The sequence below is a fragment of the Esox lucius genome, chromosome 5 (genome assembly GCF_011004845.1).
Source record: "Esox lucius isolate fEsoLuc1 chromosome 5, fEsoLuc1.pri, whole genome shotgun sequence".
Classification (NCBI taxonomy): Eukaryota; Metazoa; Chordata; class Actinopteri; order Esociformes; family Esocidae; genus Esox; species Esox lucius.
Genome location: NC_047573.1, coordinates 31,454,480 through 31,482,262, shown reverse-complemented (window position 1 = coordinate 31,482,262; position 27,783 = coordinate 31,454,480). Strand labels below are relative to the sequence as shown.

The window sequence follows — 27,783 nt, the reverse complement described above, 5'->3', positions numbered from 1 at the left end:
ATTTCAGTTTGAGTCGTCAGGCAATAGGTTTACTGTACTGAAAAAGCAACTAAGCGGTCATGTATTGGAGATGAACAGCAGTGTTCTTCAAACTCCTCTAAAGGGCCCATTAGTTCACATGAGTGGTCAGCACACAGTAATTGTGGTCGCAGAAGGAGAATATGAGAGGAGATAACAGCCGACAAGAGAAGGTCTAACGCATTCAGACAGAGTCGGTTATAGAGGTGGAACCACTTTTACACACACACACACACTTCCATAGCCAGACACACAGACAGACAATTGGATGGACACACACTTCCATAGCCAGACACACAGACAGACAATTGGATGGACACACACTTACATAGCCAGATACACAGACAGTTGGATGGACACACACATAGCCAGACACACAGACAGACAATTGGATGAAGACACTCACAGGCCTAGACAAATTTGTTATGAAATTGCAAGATTTCGTCTCTGCTCCATTGTAAATGGTGTATAATTGCAGGGAATTTTGTAACTTCAACTGTAAAAATGTATAAATGTTGTCATCACCCATACAAAAGTATTTGAATAAATACAGAACATTTGCTTTGAAACCAAACATTTTTGTGGAACTGATGGATTTGGACACACACACACACACAAACGCACACAGAACTTTTGGAAGTCTTATTTTCCTCAACCCTCACCTTAACCTCATAAACCTAACATAACATAAACCTAACTGTACTGTAACCACAACTGTTACTTTTACCTTAAACTTAACCCCATTCCATGTTATTTTTCACATTTTCACATTTTCTGTCCTCACATTCTACGTCTTCAATTTTCTGTCCTCAAAGGTATAGTGAAAGATGAAGATTCAAACACAAAGAGCTCCATCCCAGAATGATGTTGTGGAGTAACACGGGTAAGGGATTCACCAACTTTATACAGCTTTATTTTCTGTTTTCTGTGCTCCTAGGTCAACCAAAATGTGTTTCTATATTTTGTTTTGTTAAAGAGAAATGGGAAAACAATGATGAGAAGATTTGCAATGAATAACTACAAAGTGTTGCACATTATACCAAAAGCTCTGCAGTTTTCAATTTAAAAAAAGTTCAGTTCTATACGTTTTGTTGCTTTCGGTACGTGTGAATACAATTGTTGAAAACATCTGCTAGGACAGCTTCGAAGGTTAGTCAACTCAAAAGGCATGCACAAAGAAGGCGAATGCTATTCACTCTCAATCACGTTTCCCTCAAAAACAGTCCAGCCAATTGCAAGTCAAATTCTGATTGGTTGATTGGTCACTCCAAACTCTAACTCTAACTGAGTTTAATGGCAATCACCTAACTGTATCTCCAAATCCTGATGTAATATACTCTTTCCAACACAAACAGAAGAAATTGAATAGGAAGACCATTAAAATGAAGACGAAAAATATTAAATCTATATAATAAGTAACTAATAATACATATATACACCCATCAGCCATAACATTATGACCACCTGCCTAATACTGTGTAGGTCCCCCTTTTGCTGTCAAAACCCTGACCCATCAAGGCATGGACTCCACTAGACCTCTGAAGGTGTGCTGTGGTATCTGGCACCAAGACGTTAGCAGCAGATCCTTTAAGTCCTGTAAGTTGTGAGGTGGGACCACCATGGATCGGACCTGTATGTCCAGCACATCTCACAGACGCTTGATTGGATTGAGATCTGGGGAATTTGGAGGCCAAGTCAACACCCTGAACTTGTTGTGTTCCTCAAACCATTCCTGAACCATTTTTGTTTTGTGGCAGGGCGCATTATCCTGCTGAAAGAGGCCAATGCCATCAGGGAATACCACTGCCATTAAAGGGTGCACATGATCTGCAATAATGCTTAGGTAAGTGGTACGTGTCAAAGTAACATCCACATGAATAGCTGGACACAAGGTTTCCCAGCAGAACATTGCCCAAAGCAGCACACTGCCTCCGTCGGCTTGCCTTCTTCCCATAATGCATCCTGGTGCCATGTGTTCTCCTGGTAAGTGACACACAGACCAGGTTGGCACATTTGAACAGTTAAATTCCAAAAGACCTTGGTGTAGACTGAATTCTAATAACATTTTGACATGGCTGGTACTGAAGTCAACACTTTTTATTTTGCCATAAATCGAGTTTTGAATGAAGCCATTCATTTCAACATCAAGAACATACAAACATGGATGTATAATGCAGTTTTTGTACAGCGGCCCAAACATTTCGACAGTAGTGTTAATGTTGTAAATAGAAAGGTTCCTTTATTAATTAGGTGAAATGTAAACTGTTGGAAAACTCCCTTTAAAGTTTTGAAAGGATTGTCCAATTAACCCAATTTAGTTCTACAACCTTTTGAAGTGGGTTAGGTTTTGACGGGTGGGTTTTGAAGTGGTTTAGGTTTTGACGGGTGGGTTTTGAAGTGGGTTCAGTTTTAACGGGCAGTTTCTTCAAATGGTTTGGGAGTTGAGGAACCATTAAAAGGAGTTTTTTTTTAAAATATCTTATTATGTTTTTTTGTAAAACACAGTCTCACACAGTTTCATTGCGAAGAACCCATAAAAGATCCTGAAAATAATGCTTTGTTCTTAGGGTGTAGGATGAAGTTCTAGTACCAACTTCCTGTGTTTTTAAACAATCAAACAAAATGAAAATAAATTGGATTCCATGGATCAAAGCTAGATAAACTAAATTAATGAGATCATGATGACTTTCAATTCCCAGACAGAAAACATGCCTTCTATTTTTCTACCTCCTATACATTTTCCACCTCCCCGTTATTCATCAAACTTTTGTTACTTTGTAATAACATCGATAATCTCATGAGTAATCAAAGAGTGGAAATATGTAAGATTAATTGTAACTTAGATACATGGATTATATCAATACATCTCTGGATCAAGTAGTGGAGTCCATTCTCTGACAATCTGTCCATTGAGAGATATCATGTTTGATTTATAACAAATTAGGTCAATTTTCATTTAATTATTTAGAGGAAAGGTGTAGTCCATATAGAAAGTGAAACAGATGATGAAGTAAAAATGTGTTCAGAAACACCTCAAGTGTCTGAACATTTACATGCAACAGAGAGAAGACAGTTAACAGTAAGAACTAAAAGTGGATTCAATTATATATATATATATTATTTTAACTCAGTTCAAGGCATTAATTTAATGTTTTTTCTCAAATTTAACAAGAGCTAATACATACTTCTTTCTATGAGTATTATTGCTTTTCTAGACTGAACTACTTGTGTTTTGCCCTGATTTTGTTGACTGAGTGGAAAAGCAATTGACCCAACTATCTTTGCAAAGTGAATTGAGCAGACATGTTCATCATAGCTAAAGCATTTAGAGGTCCAAAAGCAGGATATCCTGAAGGCTATACCCCTGTTTAAATGTGCCTCTGAAAGACAATGCAACTTGCCTCCCTGAATAGCCTACATTTCTTCACCATTAGGTCTGAGAATAAATCTTCACACTTTAATACAATAACCCAACACCACAAACCACACACACCAGAAGCTTATGAAGAATAAACTATTAGCCTTTGCTCAACAGCCTTCACTCCCACGGACACAAACAAGAACAAAAACGCTTTCTCTGTGGCACAGTTATCTAACTATAAAGAAAGTTAAACTACCAAGAAAGCGCCTTGATATTTCCACAGAGACACACTGTCCATACTTGCTATGAATACACAGTCTCGCTTCAGCAGTTTTTCTAAAAATACACAGCTACTCTCATTCCCCAAACAGAATGATGCCTCTCCCTCATTCAGCAGAGATCAGAACACACTCTGTTCCTATTCAACGTGCTCCTCTCAAATATAACCCTGTGTGTTGCTCTGTAAACCGTGAATGCATTTCTACTGTACAATAAAAAGCGCATGATACATTCGATCAATAGTATTATTTGTCATTATTAAATATCTGACTCCGACAATGTATTTTGTGTGGAGCGCTACTTTCTGTGCCGGGTTGTACATTTGTCTGAACAGTAAGACGTGTGTATATGCATACAAGCTATGCATTGTTAATACATTGTATGAATGTGATGGCCGTTATCCTTACCTGGGCCATGTCTTCAGCAAGACTTCAGCGGTCCCCTAGTCCATGACATGGCACTGAATCGCCGGAATTCTCTTTCTCACACACTCCTCTGGTACGAAGTAGACGCCAGGATACACACTCCTCCCCCGTCCCTCCGTGACCAGCATGTTCCCTCGTTCCCCCACCCCTCCCTTTCCTGTGACAGCAGCGCAACCACTGTCCCTGAATAGCTCGTTATTCAATGTAGTAGATCTCCAGTATCTACTCTTCCTTCACTCCTCCCAACCCTTCTAATCTCTTTCGACAAAACAGCGCGTAATCCCCGCCACTTTTCCCCGCGTGGCTCAAAGAAAACGATTTTTAATTTTCTCTCCACGCTCTTTTTGACCTCTTCCACTCATTCGTTGAGCTGGACTGGACTCACCCACACATCCTTCTGTGCCTCTCCTCTCTACTCAGCTCGATCGCTTCACCTCCTTCCCTTTGCTCCCCTCCCCCTGCTCCGTACCTTACGCGCACGCACAGAATTAGAGCGAGAGACAAGAAGACAGAGAAAATAGAGCGGATCAGAGGGATAGTAATAAGATCATGTGATCTGGTAGAGTAGCGTAGAGGGATACTCCCTAGCAGCTGTCAGACTCATTCCTCCATAGACAGAATAGATGCTTCATCCGTTTCCATTGACAACAGCACTGTGCTCCTATTATAGCGCCACTGGTCTTCTGCTTTAGAAACAGCGAACCTTGGGATTTAGTCTAGTGAGTTTATGGTGAACATACAGTGCTACTGATCTGCAGATTTTAGACTTTTTATGTTGTTATTCGCAGTGGCTAAGAAACAGTGGGCTATTAAATGTGTGATCATATTTGAAAAAATCAATTAAGGAAACAAATTAACACACACATTCCTAAAAGAGCACACTAAAACCCACAAACACACAGGAAAAGGACATCCTCCCGTGTTTCCATATAGGGAAACTCCCACCCGTCAACAACAGGAACTGGGCGCGCTGCGAATAATTTCCCCTACATTTAAGAATGTAGTAGGCTGAACAATGACTGTTCAACGTTATCTGAAAACCTACATAGTTTACAGGCAATTATACAACTTAATAATTTGGGTTAAGACAGTGAAAAACAGCTATAAGCTCATGAAGTATTTTACTATAAGAATTATGGCTCATGCTGTATTAAATAATTTAAACCTTCATTCCAATTCGTTGAAGTTGTAACTATTTCGTTACAGCTTTCATATTGCTGTTTTACAAACATTTTCATTTGTTTTAGAAAGATCCAAAATTACACTTACGAACATGTAAAAAGGGAATATACATGCAAATAACCCTGGGGATTTAACAGTTAGTAAATTGTCATTGGCGTAAATTAGCATATATCTTTGCAGATCTGATCATTATTAAGTGGTAGGTGGTGCCATCTAGTGGGCTCCATATTGATTTGACAACTAGAAAATGATTTTTTCTACGTGGCATTGATTCAACAAGGTGCTGAAAGCATTCTTTAGAAATGTTGGCCCATATTGATAGGATAGCATCTTGCAGTTGATGGAGATTTGTGGGATGCACATCCAGGGCACGAAGCTCCCGTTCCACCACATCCCAAAGATGCTGTATTGGGTTGAGATCTGGTGACTGTGGGGGCCATTTCAGTACAGTGAACTCATTGTCATGTTCAAGAAACCAATTTGAAATGATTCGAGCTTTGTGACATGGTGCATTATCCTGCTGGAAGTAGCCATCAGAGGTTGGGTACATGGTGGTCATAAAGGGATGGACATGGTCAGAAACAATGCTCAGGTAGGTCGTGGCATTTAAACGATGCCCAATTGGCACTAAGGGGCCTAACGTGTGCCAAGAAAACATCCCCCACACCATAACACCACCACCACCAGCCTGCACAGTGGTAACAAGGTATGATGGATCCATGTTCTCATTCTGCCAAATTCTGACTCTACCATCTGAATGTCTCAACAGAAATCGAGACTCATCAGACCAGGCAACATTCTTCCAGTCTTCAACTGTCCAATTTTGGTGAGCTTGTGCTATTTGTAGTGGAGATGAGTGGTACCCGGTGGGGTCTTCTGCTGTTGTAGCCAATCTGCCTCAAGGTTGTGCGTGTTGTGGCTTCACAAATGCTTTGCTGCATACCTCGGTTGTAACGAGTGGTTATTTCAGTCAAAGTTGCTCTTCTATCAGCTTGAATCAGTCGGCTCTGACCTCTAGCATCAACAAGGCATTTTCGCCCACAGGACTGCCGCATACTGGATGTTTTTCCCTTTTCACACCATTCTTTGTAAACCCTAGAAATGGTTGTGTGTGAAAATCCCAGTAACTGAGCAGATTGTAAAATACTCAGACCGGCCCGTCTGGCACCAACAACCATGCCACGCTCAAAATTACTTAAATCACCTTTCTTTCCCATTCTGACATTCAGTTTGGAGTTCAGGAGATTGTCTTGACCAGGACCACACCCCTAAATGCATTGAAGCAACAGCCATGTGATTGGTTGATTAGATAATTGCATTAATGAGAAATTGAACAGGTGTTCCTAATAATCCTTAAGGTGAGTGTACATCTGATTGCGTCACAAATAGTGGGAAAAGACAAAAAAAAATTTTTTTAACCAAACAAAACATATCTACATAGGTATAAGACACTTCAAAGAGCTACAAACTCCTGATATCAAAATGATAGTTCATATATGTTTTTTACCCACAAGTTTGTTTACTGGACCTAAAAGTAGTGAAAGATGAATACATTTGATTTATTTAAGAGCTGTGGGGTTAAAGCCAATGATTCTGCAGCACATAAGGAGGATGCTCCGCAGAAATAACTGACTAACGCTGCCATACTTATGTCATTTGTGTCCTACACATGGCTCAGTCGAAAGGCCCAAAATCTTGTCTTTATTTATATACCCACTCTATGAGGTAGACAATACCCTCTAAATAAAATATAAACCCATTAGTGTAAATGCCGAACAAAGCTGATCTGACTTCTATAGACGAATCCATTTCTTTCTTTGTAATTTTCATGTTTTTCTTTAACATAATGGACAGACTTGGGTCTCCATGTTTAAATAATCCCCGGGTTTTGCAATAAAATGAAATAAATCAGAAATTAATTTCTGCTTGTTCTGCATGGCCATCATTAAGTTACGTTTACCACTTTCTTTTAAGGACAACCAGGGCTACATTTGACTAACAGTTGCATTCTTATGCTGAACTGGCAAATGCCAATGCAACAAATGGGGTCCTTCAGGCAACAGCCTGATAGAAAAAATATTTCAACCCTGTAAGTACAGATTGTTTTTTTCCGTCTAAAGCTAATAAAAACATAAACATTTCTGCACTGACCACCGAGTCGTCTTATTAGAAGTGTCTGCTAAATTACTTAAATGTAAATGTACAGATTTCTGCTATTAAGGAAGCCAGTTCCAATAATTTTTTTCATTGCAACTCTCTAATCAGGAATTTATTGAGACCAAAGACACTAGGTGGGTGCAATTAATTATTAGATAAAACAGAAAATCAGCAAGCTCGTAGGATAAGAGTTGAATACACCTGCTCTAGACCGTTCAATCAACCAATCAAGGTGCGTAAAATCAATCACTTAAAATAATCTCATATAAAGCTTTACAGCTCTGTAATGTGAGTAGTATTATGAAGCAATTTGATTTACATTGTAAAAAAATTGGTCGGTAGAGCAATGATGTAAGGGAGCAAAGCGCTAACACAATAACGTCTAAAAAGACCATAGTACAGCTGAGATGTCCAATATATGCCCAATTAGGTACATACATTTATTATTCTGCCTTTATATCCTTCTATGGGAGGAATTTGCAAATATTACGGTGAATCTTGTCAAATGTAATCACCCTTTGAACTTTACACAAAGGCTCTGTAAGCGCTCTCCGTCACTGAATATTCTTTCTGTGAGTTCTCAGGTGCCTTTTAAGACTTGAGGCTAACTTCAAGTGAGTTCCACACAAATGACACTGAACACCCTCCCCACCATGAGTCCTCATATGGACTGTCAGGTTTCCCTTCAGTCCAAAGCATTTGCCACATACGTTACAACAATGAGGTTTCTCCTCTGTGTGAGTGATCATATGCTTCGTGAGGCTTCCATTCTCAGCGAAGCATTTGCCACATTCTCTGCATCTGAAAGGTTTCTCCCCAGTGTGCATCCTCATGTGTTTTTTCATGTTTGACAGGCTGAAGAAAGCTTTGTCACACTCTTTACACTTGTGCATTTTTGGTTCTGTGTGCTTTTTCTGGTGAAATTTCAGACCACCCTTTGTCGTCAAGCATCGTCCGCACACGTCACATTTAAAGGCCCCCCCTCTGTGAACCCCCATGTGATTATCCAGGTTTTCCTTGTAAAGAAAACATTTTCCACATTCAGTGCAGCTGTACTTTTTTTCCTCTGTGTGGCGTTTTATGTGCCGGGTTAGGTAACAGTTCAGAGAGAAACACTGGCCACACGTTTCGCACATGTAGGGCCTGTCTTCACTATGACGATTTCGCCGGTGCCTTATTAAACTGCGTGCTGCTGTGAAACATTTTCCGCACATGTCACATTTCAGGTCATTAGGCAGACGAATGGTTTCTTTTCTCGGTCTCCCTTCATTATGCAGATTTTTTTTGTGTCTTCTCAGACCACTTGCTGTCGTCAAGCGTTTCCCGCAAATATCACACTTCAGATCAGGAAATTCACTGGTTTCTTTCCTTGGCCGTCCTCTTCCTCTCTTTGGTTTGATAGTCTTTAAATCCGACAGTGGTATTTTTTTTTCAACTTTGACAATTTTTCCATGATCACTTTGACTGTTGTCACTGTCTGGATTTACTTCAGAGGAGGGTTCATAGTCGCTGGTTGATTCAGATTCACTGATGCTCTCACCGTCTGATTCTATTTGGTTTTCTATCGTTATGATGTTGAAAGAGTCCCATACATTATCTTCACTATCTGACTCCAATGGTGCAAGACCAGAGCTCAATTCCTGATGTTGGTCAGGGCTAACTTCCTCAGAGAGAGTGAGTTGTTGGAGGTCTGGAGGGAATGAGAACAGAAACTACTCATCAAATTAACCACAGAAAATAGACAATTGGAAATAGGGTTGCTGTGAATGACATTTTCTGTCTTTCATTATTTTCGATGCCCATGTCTTCTTGGAATATGTTTATCTAACAATAAGCCTAGGAAAGTAGCAAATTGAAATGATTGTGTAGATGTTGGCCTAGCTACCTTGCCATCCTGCTAACGTATTCTCCACGAACTGTATCATTTTGACAAGGGCTAATGTACTTGTAGGCTCAAAAATGTTAATTACAATACATAGGTTACAATGTATAAAGGATGTCAAATAGTGAGACATAGTCACAAACCTTCTAATTTATGCAACTTTATCTCGGGTTTTAAAACCAAATCTAACAGTCTTCGTAGACGTGCATTCGCCCGTTTTAAGCGGGAGATTTCCTCCTGGTACTCTGCAATCGTTCTTTTAACAATCACGGATATCTCCAAAGGAACTGCGTCTAATTTTTCGTTAAGGAGCTGCAGTTGAGGCATTTTGGGGACGAATGGCACCGAATGTGACTGTGTTGTGTTGCAATGATTGCTTGCTGGCCACGGTTCACTAAGCTGTACGACAGATTCGTCTCTTCTGCCGACGAATCGGTGATTGGGAAACTCGAGATGAGGTTAGGTATACGCAGCAAAACTATTGACGTCACTTTCCTACGACAGGAGTAAACATTACAAAATAAAAGTGCTTGTTTCAAAACGTTCCAATGTGGGTTTATAGAAACAAAGTGGGGTGTGGATGTAGTTATTATGGTCTGGGTATGTACTGTGTTATACATATAGGGACTGAGGTCCAAATAACCAGTACTTTCTAGCCAACACAATCCTTTCAGCTTCTTTAAGCCAAGTAGTTTTGTGGAAGTACATTTTGAAAATGGGAAAACTCATTGTGGCTGGCCACTGAAATGAAAGAGATTGACATAATGAAAGGCATATAAGAAATTAATGGATAAAATGGTAACATATAGTTCATAGGGTAAGTAAACACAATTTAACAAATTCTTGTAATTTCATAGGAACAACAATTGGCTCCAAAATGTCATAAATGTGAATTTCTATTTTGATAAATGTTTGTCCAAGCATTTCCCCACTTCAATTTCTAGGTGAATCGGTTCTATTCCTACCTCCACCAGTCACTGATAAATGCTCAGATCCTTACCATGAATAATGACTTGCATCAGCCATTCCTTGAAACAAAATATATTACCAGTCAAATTTTTGGACACACCTAGTAATTCCAGGGTAATTCTTCAGATTTACTATTTTCCACATTGTAAAATAAGTGAAGACATCAGAACTAAAAATAATGCATATGGAATCATGTAGCAACCGAAAAGGTGCTAAACAAATATTGGGGACAGCTGTGCACACTCTTTGCATTCTCTCAACCAGCTTCACAAGGTAGTCTGCTGGAATACATTTCCATTAACAGGTGTCTTTACAAAAGTTAGTAAAGTAGAATTTCTCATGTCTTTGTAAGATGCGGAGTGGGTGAACGAATGATCTCTGCCTGCCTGGTTCCCACTGTGAAGCATGGAGGAGGAGGTGTGATGGTTTGGGGGTGCTTTGCTGTTGACACTGTCGATGATTTCTTTAGAATTCAAGTCACATTTGTAGTGTAATGAGAAATGTCTGTTGAGGAAGAGTGGAAGTGTATTTGATGAAGAGGCGCGTCTGGGCCCACCAGGTCTCCAACACACCCTTGGTGAGGTTAATCAGGGGTCCTGTGTAACATTTGCTTCGCTCCAAACTGGAGTGTAACTAAATGCATGATATTGTGGATATTTATCTGTAGTGTTTGGATTTCCCCTGTTCCCCATAAAGGACAGAGTAGGCTGATATGCTTTATTGTACTGTATGGGTTATGGATCAAATTTCACAAGAACATTGTAGAAATGATTGTCCTTGCTGCATGTCTGACAACAAGTGGTGGCAACGGCCTGTCCATTAGATAATTTAGCATTGATTAAGTGGGACAGTTCCTGTCCTTTGTGTTCATTGTGTTTTCCAAGGTAAAGACTATTTGGGGGAGTGTTTTAGATATGTCAGATTTTAAGATAAATAGCCATGTCTCTAAAAATGTATTTGAGTTTGTCCTCGTTAAAGAGACCTCCCAACATGATGTGTTGTAGTCATATTTAGGAGTTTGTCCTTGTTAAAAAGGCCTCCCAACATGTTGTGTTGTAGTCATATTTAGGAGTTTGTCATTGTTAAAAAGACCTCCCAACATGTTGTGTTGTAGTCATATTTAGGAGTTTGTCATTGTTAAAAAGACCTCCCAACATGTTGTGTTGTAGTCATGTTTAGGAGTTTGTCATTGTTAAAAAGGCCTCCCAACATGTTGTGTTGTAGTCATATTTAGGAGTTTGTCATTGTTAAAAAGACCTCCCAACATGTTGTATTGTAGTCATATTTAGGAGTTTGTCATTGTTAAAAAGGCCTCCCAACATGTTGTGTTGTAGTCATATTTAGGAGTATTTAATTGTTAAAAAGACCTCCCAACATGTTGTATTGTAGTCATATTTAGGAGTTTGTCATTGTTAAAAAGGCCTCCCAACATGTTGTGTTGTAGTCATATTTAGGAGTTTGTCATTGTTAAAAAGGCCTCCCAACATGTTGTGTTGTAGTCATATTTAGGAGTTTGTCATTGTTAAAAAGACCTCCCAACATGTTGTGTTGTAGTCATATTTAGGAGTCTATTGTTAATGGAACCTCCTAACACACCTTCATGCTATAGTGTCCTAGATTCTTTTGGTTTACTTAGTAGACTTTTAGACTAGTTGGGAGGATGTTGAATCGTGTTGGTATGTAACTATGTTTTGTAATGTAACTTTATTACTTGATTGGAATTATTTGTATTACTTTGGAATATAAATTACTACGGCACTCCTCATTCATCTTCACAATCAAGCTCGTAAGGCTACTGGTAATCACACACACATATGTCAAAGTGACAAGACTTGACATCCCAGAGTTCTGGGTTCTGAGCAGTCTGGGTGGTCCCAGAAACAAGTCATTTTAATGTTGGGCTTGTGACAAAATGAGAAGCTAACCTTTTCTAAGTACTTCCAACAAATGGTAATTTACATTAACAATTATTTACTAACAATATGGATTCAGATTATGAATGGGTTTTTATTTATCACTAAGGGTACGTTCCCTTACACTCATTTTCCTAGCGGTCCCCCAGTAACCTTCTAAGTGGTAAACCTTTCCAACCACTCTCTACCACCCCTCACTACAAACTCCACCAACATGGCTACCACAGCATTCTGCATTGATATGCCATCCCATCTGGTCTGCATTTAGTGGGACGATCAATTGTTTTTCATCAGGACAATGACCCAAAACACACCTCCGGGCTGTGTAAGGGCTATTTGACCCTTGAAGGAGTGTGATGGAGTGCTGCATCAGATTCATGTATGTCTTTTCTTGTTGGCAGGATTTATCTGTTTATGCTAACCATGGTTGCTTGATTGTCCACATTTCCAAAGGTGTGTTGCTAGTTTTATTTTTTCTTGTTTCTTGTTTATTTAGATTTATGAAGGTGTGCTGCATTTTGCAATTGTTGTTTTCCTCTGTGTGCACCTTATATAGGTATCCATTGCTGTTTAATACTTTGGGGACTACACAGGTTGCCGGATTGATATTGCATTGCCTATAGCTATTAATAGGTGTAACGCAGGTTACTACATAGTTGTTCTGCTCTATACCCTGTTTATACTTGTCGTTGCAGCTATTCGTGGCTGTTATTTGGCTTACCCAGCAATTGGTTCCTGGTTTGGATTTTGCTGATGCCTTATCTGTCTTCAACATTCCTCAAACAGTTATTCATGACTTTTGATTTCCTTGTTTTCCTAATTTCTTTACTGCTAGGATAGGACTTCTATGTTTTGTAGTTTTTGAGGAATCTTGAAGGCCTCTTGTGGCTCTCATCATGACTGTCCTTACTGTCTGGGTTTGTCCCACCTCATGCAGGATATTCACGGTACTTGTTATGCAGCGTTCGAAAATTCACAGCGAAGAACAAATTCCTCAGGCCAGCAGTCAGGCCTTTGGCAGTCACATAAAAGCCTAAAATACTGTCAAATGCTCACCCTCTCCCTTGAGAGGAGGCGCTGAGCTTGACACTCCACTTACGCTGCTTTCCGATCTCTTTCTAAAAAGATGGACAACTACGAATCTCGCCTCTGGCTGGGATGCTCCCGTTCTATTGCTCCTCGCATGCTGTGTAATCTGCCGTGCTGAAATGGCGCCATGTTTGGCTTGCTCAAACATCTTGGCTGATGGGGTGGGGTGGTTTTGGCCTGCCGGGTACTGGCATCAGTTTTTTTCTCTCTCCCTAAAAACAGCCTTATTTCTGGCTCTGACCTGAGTCTCTCTCCCTAAAAACAGCCTTTCTTCTGGCTCTGACCGGAGTCTGTCTCCCTAAAAACAGCCTTATTTCTGGCTCTGACCGGAGTCTCTCTCCCTAAAAACAGCCTTTCTTCTGGCTCTGACCGGAGTCTGTCTCCCTAAAAACAGCCTTTCTTCTGGCTCTGACCGGAGTCTGTCTCCCTAAAAACAGCCTTTCTTCTGGCTCTGACCGGAGTCTGTCTCCCTAAAAACAGCCTTTCTTCTGGCTCTGACCGGAGTCTCTCTCCCTAAAAACAGCCTTTCTTCTGGCTCTGACCGGAGTCTGTCTCCCTAAAAACAGCCTTTCTTCTGGCTCTCTGTTCAGCAAAACGTGTGGATGACCTTCATGCGCTCTTGTAGAACAAACTGCATGGTATGTAAGGCTGATGACACAGGCGTGTCCCTATTGCCAAATCTGTCTTTTCTGCCTAAGGTGTTTCATGCTTAGCATGTTAACGAGGTGACGGTCTGAATGGGGTCAAAATAGATACGTTATGCATGTGAATTATCATCCCAATACTAACTGTATCCTCGGGCATCATCCCTGAAATTCAGTTAACATCTTTCTTACCTGTGTTTTCACAATTGGCGTAGAGCCTATAGGCAAACTATGTTTATTCTTCTTCCCCAAAAGTAGGGTGTGCAGGAACGATTTCACACCCAAAAGTTTTACAAATCACCTCCAGGTACAGTGGGGAGAACAAGTATTTGATACACTGCTGATTTTGCAGGTTTTCCTACTTACAAAGCATGTAGAGGTCTGTAATTTATATCATAGGTACACTTCAACTGTGAGAGATGGAATCTAAAACAAAAATACAGAAATTATCATTGTATGATTTTTAAATAATTAATTTGCATTTTATTGCATGACATAAGTATTTGATTACCTACCAACCAGTAAGAATTCTGGCTCTCACAGACCTGTTAGTTTTTCTTTAAGAAGCCCTCCTGTTCTCCACTCATTACCTGTATTAACTGCACCTGTTTGAACTCGTTACCTGTATAAAAGACAACTGTCCACACAATCAAACAGACTCCAACCTCTCCACAATTGCCAAGACCAGAGAGCTGTGTAAGGACATCAGGGATAAAATTGTAGACCTGCACAAGGCTGGGATGGGCTACAGGACAATAGGCAAGCAACCTGGTGAGAAGGCAACAACTGTTGGAGCAATTATTAGAAAATGGAAGAAGTTCGAGATGATTGTCAATCTCCTTCGGTCTGGGGCTCCATGCAAGATCTCACCTTGTGGGGCATCAATGATCATGAGGAAGGTGAGGGATCAGCCCAGAACTACATGGCAGGACCTGGTCAATGACCTGAAGACAGCTGGGACCACAGTCTCAAAGAAAACCATTAGTAACACACTACTCCGTCATGGATTAAAATCCTGCAGCGCACGCAAGGTCCCCCTGCTTAAGCCAGCGCATGTCCAGGCCCATCTGAAGTTTGCCAATGACCATCTGGATGATCCAGAGGAGGAATGGGAGAAGGTCATGTGGTCTGATGAGACAAAAATAGAGCTTTTTGGTTTAAACTCCACTTGCCATGTTTGGAGGAAGAAGGATGAGTACAACCCCAAGAACACTATCCCAACCGTGAAGCATGGAGGTGGAAACATCATTCTTTGGGGATGCTTTTCTGCAAAGGGGACAGGACGACTGCACCGTATTGAGGGGAGGATGGATGGGGCCATGTATCGCGAGATCTTGGCCAACAACCTCCTTCCCTCAGTAAGAGCATTGAAGATGGGTCGTGGCTGGGTCTTCCAGCATGACAATGACCTGAAACATACAGCCAGGGCAACTAAGGAGTGGCTCCGTAAGAAGCATCTCAAGGTCCTGGAGTGGCCTAGCCAGTCTCCAGACCTGAACCCAATAGAAAATCTTTGGAGGGAGCTGAAAGTCTGTACTGCCCAGCGACAGCCACGAAACCTGAAGGACCTGGAGAAGGTCTGTAAGGAAGAGTGTGCCAAAATCCTTGATGCAGTGTGTGCAAACCTGGTCAAGAACTACAGGAAACGTATGATCTCTGTAATTACAAATATTAAGTTCTGCTTTTCTGATGTATCAAATACTTATGTCATGCAATAGAATGCAAATTAATTACTTAAAAATCATACAATGATATTTTCTGTATTTTTGTTTTAGATTCCGTCTCTCACAGTTGAAGTGTACCTATGATATAAATTACATCGAATAAGCCTAATTAGCTATCGAATAAGCCTAATTCTCTCTAGTTATTTGAGCTGTAGTGACTTGACATATAACCACCACAACAACAGGATCTGTCAGTCAACAGAATATTTTTCTTTTTACATAGCCATTATAAAAGTGCATAACATAAGCTTGCATTAGCTACCGTTGTAGGTTCCAATCCCATCTCGCTCTACATTGGCTGGATGAACATAAGTTTGCTGGTACAGCTCTGAACCTGGAGAAACCCTACTCACTGCTGTGCCACGTTTTGCACTGCTGACCGGCAGATGTTAATAACATCTGGTTTTTTTGACAGTTGCCACACGTAATTGTTTACGTGTGACACCAAAGTGTCATGCTCAATAATGACGATGAAATGCCCGTTTGTGGCATCTGCTGAACTGATCGGCAACATACTGGTAACATCTGGACATGTTTTTTGACATTAGTGCCATTCTTATTAGTGAGGATGAACTGCCTGTCTGTGCCACGTCATCCTCATCGACACCCCTAGTCTTGGTTTTGACAGACTGAGCCAAGTGACTTGGCAGACGTATTCAGTGGGTTTTGGCTTTGGTTTAAGTAGCAATTCGGTTTTGTGACGGATTCTGTCATCTTTCTGCGGCTTTAATGGTATCATAATCTCTCCGCTGTCTTTAACGCCAAGTCAACCAGCATCGGAATTGTGTGGCACGCTACTGCAAATGATGGCCACTCCGTAACCGATGAACAATGCTGTCTACTACGACCAGTGCAGGCCTGTACAGGAAAAGTAACGCGTTGCGGCCAATTACTACAGAGCCGTAGCCAGCCAACGGAATTAGTCCATCATTCCATTATGATGACAACTTCTTAGACTCTGGAAATTTAATCTCTCAAATTCATGGACTGCACTCTAAAGTAGTAAAAGTCTTGGGTCCATTTTATATTTGTTTATTAAAAATTGGTGCTATTCATTGTCAGTTTAGTTGTTTGTAAACAACAGATTCATAATGATAAGTTAATGGGTTATGATAGGTTAAGACAGAGCTTTGTGCTCAGCACATGAAGCATTACTATGTTGGGTATTTTATATTCATTGAAATAACACAGAAAAGATTTCCAGATTGTACCTAAAAACAATGATTTGAATGGAGTCCTCTTGATATCATCTCAGTGAAGAAATGTAACAAAAACAGTATTTTTGTTCTCAATTAATATTAATATTTCTTCTGTGAGTTCTCAGATGTCTCTTCAGACTGGATTTCAACTTTAAGTGAGTTCCACACAAATGACATTGAACTCCCTCCCCTGTGTGAACCTTCATATGTGCAGTCAGGCTTCCCTTTAAACTGAAGCACTTGCCACACTCTTTGCAGCAATGTGGTTTCTCTTCTGTGTGAGTCATCATATGCTTTGGGAGGCTGCCCTTGTCACTGAAGCATTTGCCACATTCTTTGCATTGAAATGGTTTCTCCCCAGTGTGAATCCTCATATGGGTTATCAGGTCTCCTTTGAAGGTGTAGGCTTTGCCACATTCCTGGCAGTGGTGAGATTTCTCTGCGTGATTTCTCTGATGCACTTTCAGACCGCCGGCGGTCGTCATGCATTTCCCACACACGTCACATTTAAAAGCCTCCCCTCTGTGTGTGCCCATATGATTCTTCAGGCTGTACTTGTGAAGGAATAGTTTTCCGCATTCACTGCAGCAGTGTTTTTTCTCCTCTGTGTGAAGCTTCATGTGCTGGGTCATATGGTCTTTCCGGATGAAACATTTACCACATGTGTCGCACATGTGTCGTCGTCTTTCCTCGCTGTGCAGATATTGCCGATGTCGTTTCAGGTTACGTGGCTTCTCAAAGCATTTTCCGCAAATGTCGCATTTCAAATCAGGCGACTCGCCGGTTTCTTTCCTCAGCCTTCCTTTGGGCCTCTCTTCACTGTGCCAACTTTGTCTATGCCTTTTCAGACTACGTGCTGCCGTAAAGCCTTTCCCGCAAATGTCACATTTCAGATCTGGAACTTTCCTCCTTTCTTTCCTTGGCCGTCCTCTTCCTCTCTTTGGTTTGAGAGTCTTTAAATCCAAGAGTGAAATTTGATTTGCCATTATATCCATTTTTCCATGATCACTTTCACTGTTGTCACTGTCTGGATTCATTTCAGGGGAGGGTTCATAGTCACTGGTTGATTCAGATTCACTGATGCTCTGGCAGTGGGATTCTGTTTGGTGTTCTACAGGTAGAAAAGAGTCCCATACAGACTCTACTACAGCATCAGACTCCAGGGTTCCCAGACTGGGGTTAGGGTTAGGGTTACAATTCTGCTGCTCCTCAGGTTGACCTTCCGCTTCAGAAAGAGAGAAATGCTGGAAGTCTGGAGGGAAGAAGAAAGTATGACATTTGAGGAAATATTCAATGCAAAAAAATCTGAAATCTGCATATGACAGATAATTGGATTTAATATACACACTACACATATAATATTTAAAAAGCCAGCTAAAAACAATTCAAGACATAATTGCTGGAGATATAAGAAAAAAATACACGACCTTTTTTTCAATGTACTAAGTTTCTCACCCGTCTACTACTGTACATAACGTTGAATTACTAAATGTTGTTTTTGTGGAGCTTCATGAAGCCATTTAAATAAAAATTAATACAATTATTGTAAACAACAGATGTCACAAACCTGCTAATCTTTGCAACTTTATCTCTGGTTTCAAAACCAAATCCAGTAGTCTTCGTAGACGAGTATTTGCACGTTTCAAACGTGAGATTTCTTCCTGGTACTCTGCTATTGTTGTTTTAACTACCACGGATATTTCAAAAGGAACTGCAGCTAATTTTTCATTGAGAACCTCATCAAGTTGCTGTAATTTAGACATATTGAGGAGGAAAGGGTGGGATTAATAATAGGCGTTGTTATTTTTTGCTAAATATCTAGCTGCATGCGATTCCGTGTTTGTGAACCAGGAACAGGAGATTACGTAATTGCAATAATATTCTGTCAGCTTCAAAACAAAAGCCCGCATTTAAAAAAACTAACGAATCAATGAGCGAGTCCGGAAGATTCTATTTTTATTTAAAAAATAATAATAATTCTGGCAAATGTTTTGCTTTATCGGCAGATATGTTATAAAAGCCAGGGAGCGTATTTGCACAAAGAGCATTTGGTTGGACTCAAACCCACAATGCAGCAGTACATTTGCACACCTGTTCCCGCTCGCACACCTGTTCTCTTGAGACTCACTCTATTCTGCCCATCTCTTGGTTTCATGTATCATGCAACCCCATCTGTTTCATGTTTAGATTTCTTCTGCTAGTCTGCTTTTTTCTTCGCCAACTCAATCAATCAATCTTAACTGGAACGATCTTTTCTCACATTCCTTCGGTATTAGCCTCTTTACATTGGCTGCCTCTTAAAGCCTGGGTTAATTTTAAGGTTCTGCTGTTAATTCACAAAGCATTACATGGATTTGCTCATACCTGAACCTCTCTGAATAGGTCCAGTCATACCTGCTGTTGTAAATTGCTGTGGGACGCTCAAGGACCTGTGAGTTTCTCAAACTAGACACTCTAATGTGTTTGTCTTCATGCTCAGTTGTGCACCGGGGCCTCCAACTCCTTTTTCTATTCTGGTTAGAGCCAGTTTGAGCTGTTCTGTAAAGGGAGTACTACACAGTGTTGTACAAGATCTACAGTTTCTTGGCAATTTCTCACATGGAATAAGTTATTTATTTCTGACCATTTTGAGCCTGTAATCAAACTCATAAATGTTGATTCTCCAGATACTGAACTAGTCTAAAGAAGGCCAGGTTTATTGCTTCTTTAATGAACACAGACGTTTTCAGCTAGTTATAATAGAATAATTTAAAATGATCAATTAGCCTTTTAAAATGATAAACTTAAATTAGCAAACACAACGTGCCAATGGAACACAGGAGTGATGGTTGCTGATAATGGGCCTCTGTACGTCTATGTAGGTATTCCATTGAAAATCTGCCATTTCCAGCAACAAAAGTCATTTACAACATAAACAATGTCTGCACTGTACTTCTGATCAATTTGACATTGTTTTAATGGGCTAACATTTTTTGCTTTTCTTTAAAAAACAAGGGCATTTCTAAGTGACCCCAAACTTTTGAATGGTAGTGTATATTATTATTATTATTATTAACAGCTATCATATTAACAGCCATTATATGTTTAAGCTATGGGTTGTTTTAACCCACTTAAATTAATCAAAAGTTTTACTTTCTGGACTTTTTCCACATGAAAGTCACACTGGTTGCCTACTTGTGAAATATGTATGTACTAACCAGGAAAATCCAACTCCTGGACGATTTGAATATTTATGTACTCACCAGGGAAATCCAACTCCTGGACGATTTGAATATTTATGTACTCGCCAGGAATATCCAACTCATGGACGATTTGAATAATTAAAGTTCATTATTAACTCTGTTACACCTAGTCTAGGACAAAAAATCATCTTCAACCATAAACTCCACTGAGCTTGTTGTTTTAGTCCTAGACTATGCTCAATCTGTGTCTGTGATACCAGCCCTAAATGAAATACAACTCTTTCATTTGTTTGCTTCATTGACATTTTAGTCCTCCACTAACTCCAAATGCTGTCCAAGAGAAATTCCTAAGATTCCTTTTTAAGGTGAGGGGTATTATAAACTTCAACCAATGCAACAAGACAGTTTTTATATTTAACAGGACATATGGTTCCACTGCACCTTTTTCTTTCCTTTCCAAAGAAGTCGAAAAGGAAGGTTGAATGCCTCACAGAGGCAATTTGCAGTGGTCTCTTAATTTTAACCCTTCTGTTCCTCACTCAAAACCTTCCTTATCGACTTTTTTGGAAAGGCAAGAAAAAGGTGCAGTGGTTTCTTAATTTTTTCCAGAGCTGCATATACTTAAATATATTTATTATTTAAGTATATATGGGAATTATTATTTTTAGCATGAGTTAACATGCTTCAAATTGGATTGAGTGACTGACAAAATGTAGTTTGCCTTTCAAAGAGTCGCTATGGGTTTAATAAAGGCACAAACGTCAGTTCACACTTGTGATTGAAAGGATGCAATTCATGGACCACATCATATTCATTAAAAGAGCATGAAATTTAACATAAAAACATTGTGGTTTTTTATGTTTTTCCACTTCAATCATGGAGGCTGCATCATCGCACACAAGCTGGAAATGAGCACTTGAGGATCTAATTAGCCCCTACACCCTTGAGACACTAGTACAAAAAGGTTCCTATAAGCCCCTACACACGTGAGACACTAGTGCAAAGATATTCTAATTAGCCCCAACACCCTCGACATGCTAGTGCAAAGAGATTCTAATTAGCCCCTACAGCCTCGAGATGCTAGTGCAAAGAGATTCTAATTAGCCCCTACAGCCTCGAGATGCTAGTGCAAAGAGATTCTAATTAGCCCCTACACCCTCGAGATGCTAGTGCAAAGAGGTTCTAATTAGCCCCAACACCCTTGAGATAGTAGTGCAAAGAGGTTCTAATTAACCCCTACAACATTGGGACACTAGTGCAAAGTAGGGGTGCACGATATATTGCCTCAATACCGCTATCGCAATATCACGTTGTGCAATATCAAAATAGAAGCGAAGCGAGTCAGAGGTGCGACAGAAAAGTAAGAGGAGTTTGGCTCAGGGAGACAATGAAACAACGGAGATCGAAGAGGAAAATCACGTGATAGACTGTAACTTTGATCCACGTGACAAAAAGCATTACAAAAGTATAATCCTAAATAAATATAAACATATTGGCATTAAATGGAGTCGGGAGTTTAGAAGAGTGCGCTAGATTTGAGATTTAATCAACGTAAAAAAAATCTAATCACGTAAGCGCTGCCGAGAAATACAATAGGTATATTTACCTAGGTTGAAACACCGGACTCTTCCAGCGAACAGCTTTGAGATTCCCTTTGCGGTAGCCTACACAACTTTGTGTAGCTACTTTGTAGTCAGTGTCCATGCAATCATTTGTTTTTATGTTTTCAAAATTATTTTGGTTTTAGTGTTGATTAAGTACCGTGTCTAAAAAGCCAATACCTTTGATTGGCCCTGTTTGAGAGTTGACAAGCGTTCCTCTACTATAGAGATTACATTTAGGGGCATACCCTAAGAAAAAAAAGAAGATTAGATTAGATTCCACTTTGTCATTGAACGAAGGCAAATGGAACCGCAAATAGCAGATCCAAACCCCAATTTGCCAAAACGTTGGACAGGGTTGTCAGGTCTGCTGTACCACCAGTACAACCTGTTCTGTAGACATGTAAGTTTTACCAGTCCAATATGACTGTCAGTTAAAATAAACCCTTGTGTTGTGAGAAAACGTATTGTTTTCATATGTTATGAATCTATTTTGATGAGTTTTTTAAATAAACATATGTAAAAACACAAAAGTTAAAAATATTGAAATGAATATTGATATCGTGATTCGTGATCAATATCGCAATACCAGATTTTGTCAATATCGTGCTACTCTAGTGCAAAGAGGTTCTAACTAGCCCCTACATCCTTGGGAGACTAGTGCAAAGAGGTTCTAACTAGCCCCTACATCCTTGGGAGACTAGTGCAAAGAGGTTCTAACTAGCCCCTACATCCTTGGGAGACTAGTGCAAAGAGGTTCTAACTAGCCCCTACATCCTTGGGAGACTAGTGCAAAGAGGTTCTAACTAGCCCCTACATCCTTGGGAGACTAGTGCAAAGAGGTTCTAACTAGCCCCTACATCCTTGGGAGACTAGTGCAAAGAGGTTCTAACTAGCCCCTACATCCTTGGGAGACTAGTGCAAAGAGGTTCTAACTAGCCCCTACATCCTTGGGAGACTAGTGCAAAGAGGTTCTAACTAGCCCCTACATCCTTGGGAGACTAGTGCAAAGAGGTTCTAACTAGCCCCTACATCCTTGGGAGACTAGTGCAAATGGCTGAAGATTGTCAGAATGTGCAAACGGAGGGTTGAAGGTGGAGTGGTTGGCAGGGGTTTATTTGGCATTTAGAAATGATTGTATAGTCCTGAACAGAATATGTAGTTTCAGAGTTTGTAGCTACAAAGCCAAGTACATTGGCTCTGTAGCAAATGATAGATGCATCTAGTGACCAAATGGCCATTTCATCAAAGACCATTCATGAACTGAGGAATCTTACTGAAAGCACCAACTAACTTGCTCAAGGGCCCTCCATCGTCACGTTTCGGAGCAAACAAGCAAAGGGAAGACTAAGGGGAAGGAAGATTTGGGGATTTTTTCCCACAGGTTTACCAACATTGAGGCCTTCTGTCACTAATGTAGTCAACTGGGTTTGACATCCAACTTAGCTGATCCTTCCTGATCACTGTTAAAGTCAAGCTTATTTTAAATGTTGTTAATGTTAGGTAGCATTGCTGAAAGTTAGCAAACAACAAAACTTGAGCAAACAGCAAAATGTACTCCAGAAATTGCCCTTAACGTGCACCCATTAAAGGCATAATCAAAATAAGGGCAATTGTTTTGTAAAATATATATAATAGCATTGACTATCATTAACAAACATGACACATAAAGATTAGATGTCTACTATGGTACAACAGTAATACAAATAACAATTATAATATATTAATATTATAAGAGACATAATATTATCAAATCAACTACAGAAAACCAATTTCAATTACATTGTTTTTCTGCAGTGTTTAATGTGTGGGCAATTATCTTAAATCCAAACGTTTTTCCTTGTTGGAGTGGGTTCTGTGTAGCTCCTCTCGTAGAACAGGGCATTTACACAGGGGGTTTGATTGCACAAGGGACCAGTAACAAAAAGTAGAAAAATGTGTGCACTCACTATGTTAATTATAGGTCGCTCTGCATAATCTGCTAAACAACAAGAACATGTATAAAACAATGTAAATAAACACATTGTGCCATACAGAATTTCTGTAAAGGGTGGGTTCATTGTATTTGGGAATCACCTCTGTTTTTTTCAAGCTCAATCACTTCTATTGATCACAACTTACACTGCGCTCAATCATGGTGAATATACATTTTGTGTGTTTTGAGATGTCTTTTAAGACTTGATGCTAACTTCAAGTGAGTTCCACACAGATGACATTGAACTCCTTCCCCTGTGTGCACCTTCATGTGCACTGTCAGGTTTCCTTTCAGACTGAAGCGTTTGCCACATTCATTGCAGCGATGTGGTTTCTCCTCTGTGTGCGTCATCATATGCTTTGTGAGCGTTCCCTTGTCACTGAAGCATTTGCCACATTCTTTGCACCGAAATGGTTTCTCCCCTGTATGAATCCTCATATGTAATATCAGACTGCCTTTAATGCTGAAAGATTTATTACATTCTTTACATGGATACGATTTCTCCCCGGTGTGATTTTGCTGATGCAGTTTCAGACTTCCTTTTGTCGTCAAGCATTTTCCACACATATCACATTTAAAACTTGGCCCCATATGAGTGTGCATGTGATTTTTTAGGATATTTTTGTGATTGAAACCTTTACCACATATAGTACAGCAATGCTGGCCCTCTTCTGTGTGAGTCTTAATGTGTCGGACCAGGTAGCAGTTCAGAATGAAACCTTGTCCACAAATGTCACACATATATGGCCTCTCTTCACTGTGCCTGTTTTTCTCATGCATTCGTAGACCACCTTTTGTCATAAAGCATTTTCCACAAATATCGCACTTCAGCTCAGGAAACTCACTGGATTGTTTCCGAGGGCGTCCAATTGGCCTTTCTTCAACATGCCGATTTTGTCTATGCCTTTTCAGACTACGTGCTGTCGCCAACAATTTTCCACACAGGTCACATTTCAGATCTGGAACGTTCCTCCTTTCTTTCCTTGGCCGTCCTCTTCCTCTCTTTGGTTTGAGAGTCTTTAAATCCGACAGTGGAATTTTACTTGCCACTCTATCCATTTTTCCATTATAACTTTCACTGTTGTCACTGTCTGGATTCATTTCAGAGGTTGGTTCATAGTCACTGGTTGATTCAGATTCTCTGATGCTCTCACCGTCAGATTCTGTTTGGTGTTCTACAGTTATGTTAAAAGATTCCCACACAGACTCTACTACAGCATCAGGGTTCCGGGTTCCCAGACTGGGATTCCATTCCTGCTCACAATTCTGCTTCTGCCCAGGGTTACATTCCTCTTTAGTAAGAGTGAGTTGCTGGAGGTCTGGAGGGAAGGAGAAAGGATGATATTTGAGGAAAACTTAAACCAAGAGACTAGTCATGGTGTACTGTATATATAATGTAGCTATCCTTCCTACATGACCTATATTGAATAAACACATTTTCAGCATTTTAGATCTTGCACTCCCATCACCTAATCATCCCAATGAAATTGCTAAGCCCCTGTAAAAACAGTTTAGAAAGTGATGTCATCCGGTTTTTGAAATATCCCAATCAAAATTCAGTTCAGACATGAAGCAGGTCGTTTGAGGAGGGCGGTGCACAGATCTCTCTGTCTCGTATTTCAATGTATTTTAATAATTGTAACTAATTATTTGTGTGCACGGTGATACTTCAAAGCTGGAAAATGATTCAGTTATGATGATCAGATGGATGATCATGTGACCGGAGTGCACCTGACCAGCCAGTGGATGCTACCAGTGTTACATAAATTATTTCAAACGTAAATCACGCAAATAAAGTGTTTATGCAATGTAAAATGTATGTCAAAAAGAGACGTCTTTACAAACCTCTTAATCTATGCAACTTTATCTCTGGTTTGAAAACCAATTCCAGCAGCCTGTGTAGACGCGCATTAGTCCTTTTCAAACGGGAGATTTCTTCCTGGTACTCCGCAATCGTTGTTTTAACTACCACGGATATCTCCAAAGGAACTGCGGACAATTTTTCATTGAGGACCTCAAGTGGATGAACTTTAGACATATTCGTGAGGAAAAGAATAGGATAAGTTTGTATATGTAACACAAGTGTTGCTAACCTAGGGCTACGGATCCGTTTCTCGAGTACAGGACATGGCGTGGCGTGACTAGAACAAATATCGTTATTAAGGAAATCTTCAAAATAAAAGCACACATTTTGAAACACAGTGGATAACGCATTCAGACTGTATTAAAAAGTATTTGAATTGTGTTTATAAGGAATTTCAATAATGATTTAACCAAGCAGCACTGAGCGTGTTTCAGCATTCAGCTACAATCGGCTTTATTGCACCACAAAGAAATCCATATGCACAATTTATTCATAGATTCTCCTAATAAAGCATCAATTACTTTTTTGTCCAATGGTGCCCCCATGTGGCCAAATTGAGCCATAGTTCATACATGAGCTAGATTTCTAACCCTGCGTAAATGTGGCAAACGTAATCACAGTGAGTGATAGAGAATTCCATGTAACTGTTATGTGAGGTCAAACAACCGTGATGTCAAACTGAATTAACTTGCATATCATAGTACTGCAGAAGACATTAACATCAATTGATTTTATCAAACTTGAAGATTGACTGGTCATAAGTGGACGTTTTGCATTGATGAATGACCTTGGTCCATGGATGCCAAATATCAAGATGAGATATATGAAGATGAGAAATTGGGTACTATTGGAGTAGCATTTGAAGCATTATTCACATATATAAAATAGCTGCAAATCTATAAAGGTGGAGCTAATGTGTCCCAATGGCAAACATTTTTCTAGTGAGGGTATGGACCTATCCCCCATTTTTTTCAGGCTTTGTGTGAGTAGTGTGAGCTTCCAAAGCTGTCTGATTCAACATCGCCCTGTGTGGTATATCAGTAAATGCCTGTACCGGGTATGTCAAAGTCAAACATGTGTATCAAGATGTATTATAATATGATTCATGATTATTAATATGCTTGTATGTACAACCCCATTACCAAAAAAGCTGCATAAAATGCAAATGAAAACTGAATGCAATAATGTGCAATTCATTTGTCCCTGTATTTAATTGGAACTGGTACAAAGAAAACATCAAATGTTGAAACTGAGAAATGTTATTGTTTTTGGAAAAATACATGCCCATTTTGAATTTGATGCCAGCAACACATTTAAAAAAAGTTTGGACAGGGGCATGTTTACCACTGTGTTGCATCACCTCGTCTTTTAACAATACTCTGTAAGTGTTTGGGAACTGGGGAGACCAATTGCTGTTTTGAAAAAGTTAAATGTTTTCCCATTCTTGTTTGATATAGGATTTCAGCAGCTCAACAGTTCAGGGTCTCCTCTGTCGTATTTTTCGTTTCATAATTTGACCAAATGTTATCAGTGGGTGACAGGTCTGGACTGCAGGCGGAACTTTGCGTTCTCTGGACATCTAGTCCTCTGTTTCCAGTAACCCTCCTGTAAAGGTTATATTACTTACTGATGGATTGTGAGAACTATACACACACTGGTTTATTACTGATTACTAGACCAATCCAACCATTTAATGAAAGTGGGCAAAGAAAGGACACAATAACACTGAATTCTGATTGGGTAAAAGAGCTCAAGGTAAAACGGTAAATATGTCTTTAGAAGAGAATAGTTTGAATTAAGTCGGTCTTCAGACTCCACTCATAGAAGGTCACTGACACCACAGTGACCTAATTGTTCATGCAGCTGGGGATTTATGTTTTGTACTTGTGTGAATCTGAAGGAAGGAGGTGTGGTCATATAGGAAAACAATTTCTAGATGACAAACTGTTTGGTGATTAAGTGAATGTAGGAATTGTTTGTGTTGTTTTGGAGACATGTGCCTTTTTTTTTGTCTTTAGTTTTGTATAAAGTTTTTTTTTTGTTTTTAAATGGTATAAACGTTGAGGACAGGTGTAATACTTCAGCATGGCTCATGGGACAATGGATTGCTCAAGGAACCCTTTTGCAGTCATGTTTAGCGGTTTTATGGCTAAACATTGGGTAGAAGCCATAGAGTCCAGGTGGTTCTACACGCCTGCCACTTAGTAGTCTAATGAAGTCTGTGGATTGAGTGGCTGGTCGTTGACCATTTTGAGGGTCTTCATCTGATATGGCCTGGTGTGGAGGTACTAGATGGCAGGGACGGTTTTCCAGGTGACA

At 39.9% G+C, this 27,783-nt stretch overlaps 3 protein-coding genes across 3 annotated transcripts in view; all 3 read right to left on the bottom strand.

Moving 5' to 3' along the window:
* LOC106024287 (rho GTPase-activating protein 23) overlaps window positions 1-4,629 on the bottom strand; it is a 66,986-nt gene extending 62,357 nt beyond the window's left edge. The window contains exon 1 of the mRNA XM_029119998.2: window positions 4,066-4,629. Coding sequence (XP_028975831.2) covers window positions 4,066-4,074 — 9 coding nt within the window. The 5' untranslated portion in view covers window positions 4,075-4,629. The remainder of the gene's footprint in view (window positions 1-4,065) is intronic.
* Window positions 4,630-7,533: 2,904 nt separating this feature from the next.
* On the bottom strand, window positions 7,534-9,681 carry LOC105030440 (zinc finger protein OZF). Its single transcript, XM_010904309.3, has 2 exons — window positions 9,448-9,681; window positions 7,534-9,112 (listed from the first exon to the last, which is right to left on the bottom strand). Exons 1-2 carry the CDS (start codon window positions 9,629-9,631, stop codon window positions 7,977-7,979), a joined length of 1,320 nt encoding a protein of 439 aa, XP_010902611.2. The 5' UTR covers window positions 9,632-9,681; the 3' UTR covers window positions 7,534-7,976.
* A 6,978-nt stretch (window positions 9,682-16,659) lies between these two features.
* LOC106024288 (zinc finger protein 37) lies at window positions 16,660-25,771 on the bottom strand. Its single transcript, XM_034292063.1, has 3 exons — window positions 25,446-25,771; window positions 24,446-24,919; window positions 16,660-18,094 (listed from the first exon to the last, which is right to left on the bottom strand). Exons 1-3 carry the CDS (start codon window positions 25,636-25,638, stop codon window positions 16,932-16,934), a joined length of 1,830 nt encoding a protein of 609 aa, XP_034147954.1. The 5' UTR covers window positions 25,639-25,771; the 3' UTR covers window positions 16,660-16,931.
* Between the last annotated feature and the right edge of the window lie 2,012 nt (window positions 25,772-27,783).

Coding starts and splice junctions, on each gene's coding strand:
- LOC105030440 (XM_010904309.3), bottom strand. CDS start 9,631: ATGCCTCAACTGCAGCTCCTTAACGAAAAATTAGACGCAGTTCCTTTG. Junction 9,113..9,447: donor AAAGTTGCATAAATTAGAAG/GTTTGTGACTAT, acceptor CATTCCCTCCAG/ACCTCCAACAACTCACTCTC.
- LOC106024288 (XM_034292063.1), bottom strand. CDS start 25,638: ATGTCTAAAGTTCATCCACTTGAGGTCCTCAATGAAAAATTGTCCGCA. Junction 24,920..25,445: donor AAAGTTGCATAGATTAAGAG/GTTTGTAAAGAC, acceptor CCTTCCCTCCAG/ACCTCCAGCAACTCACTCTT. Junction 18,095..24,445: donor ACGCCCTCGGAAACAATCCA/GTGAGTTTCCTG, acceptor TCTTCCCTCCAG/ACTTCCAGCATTTCTCTCTT.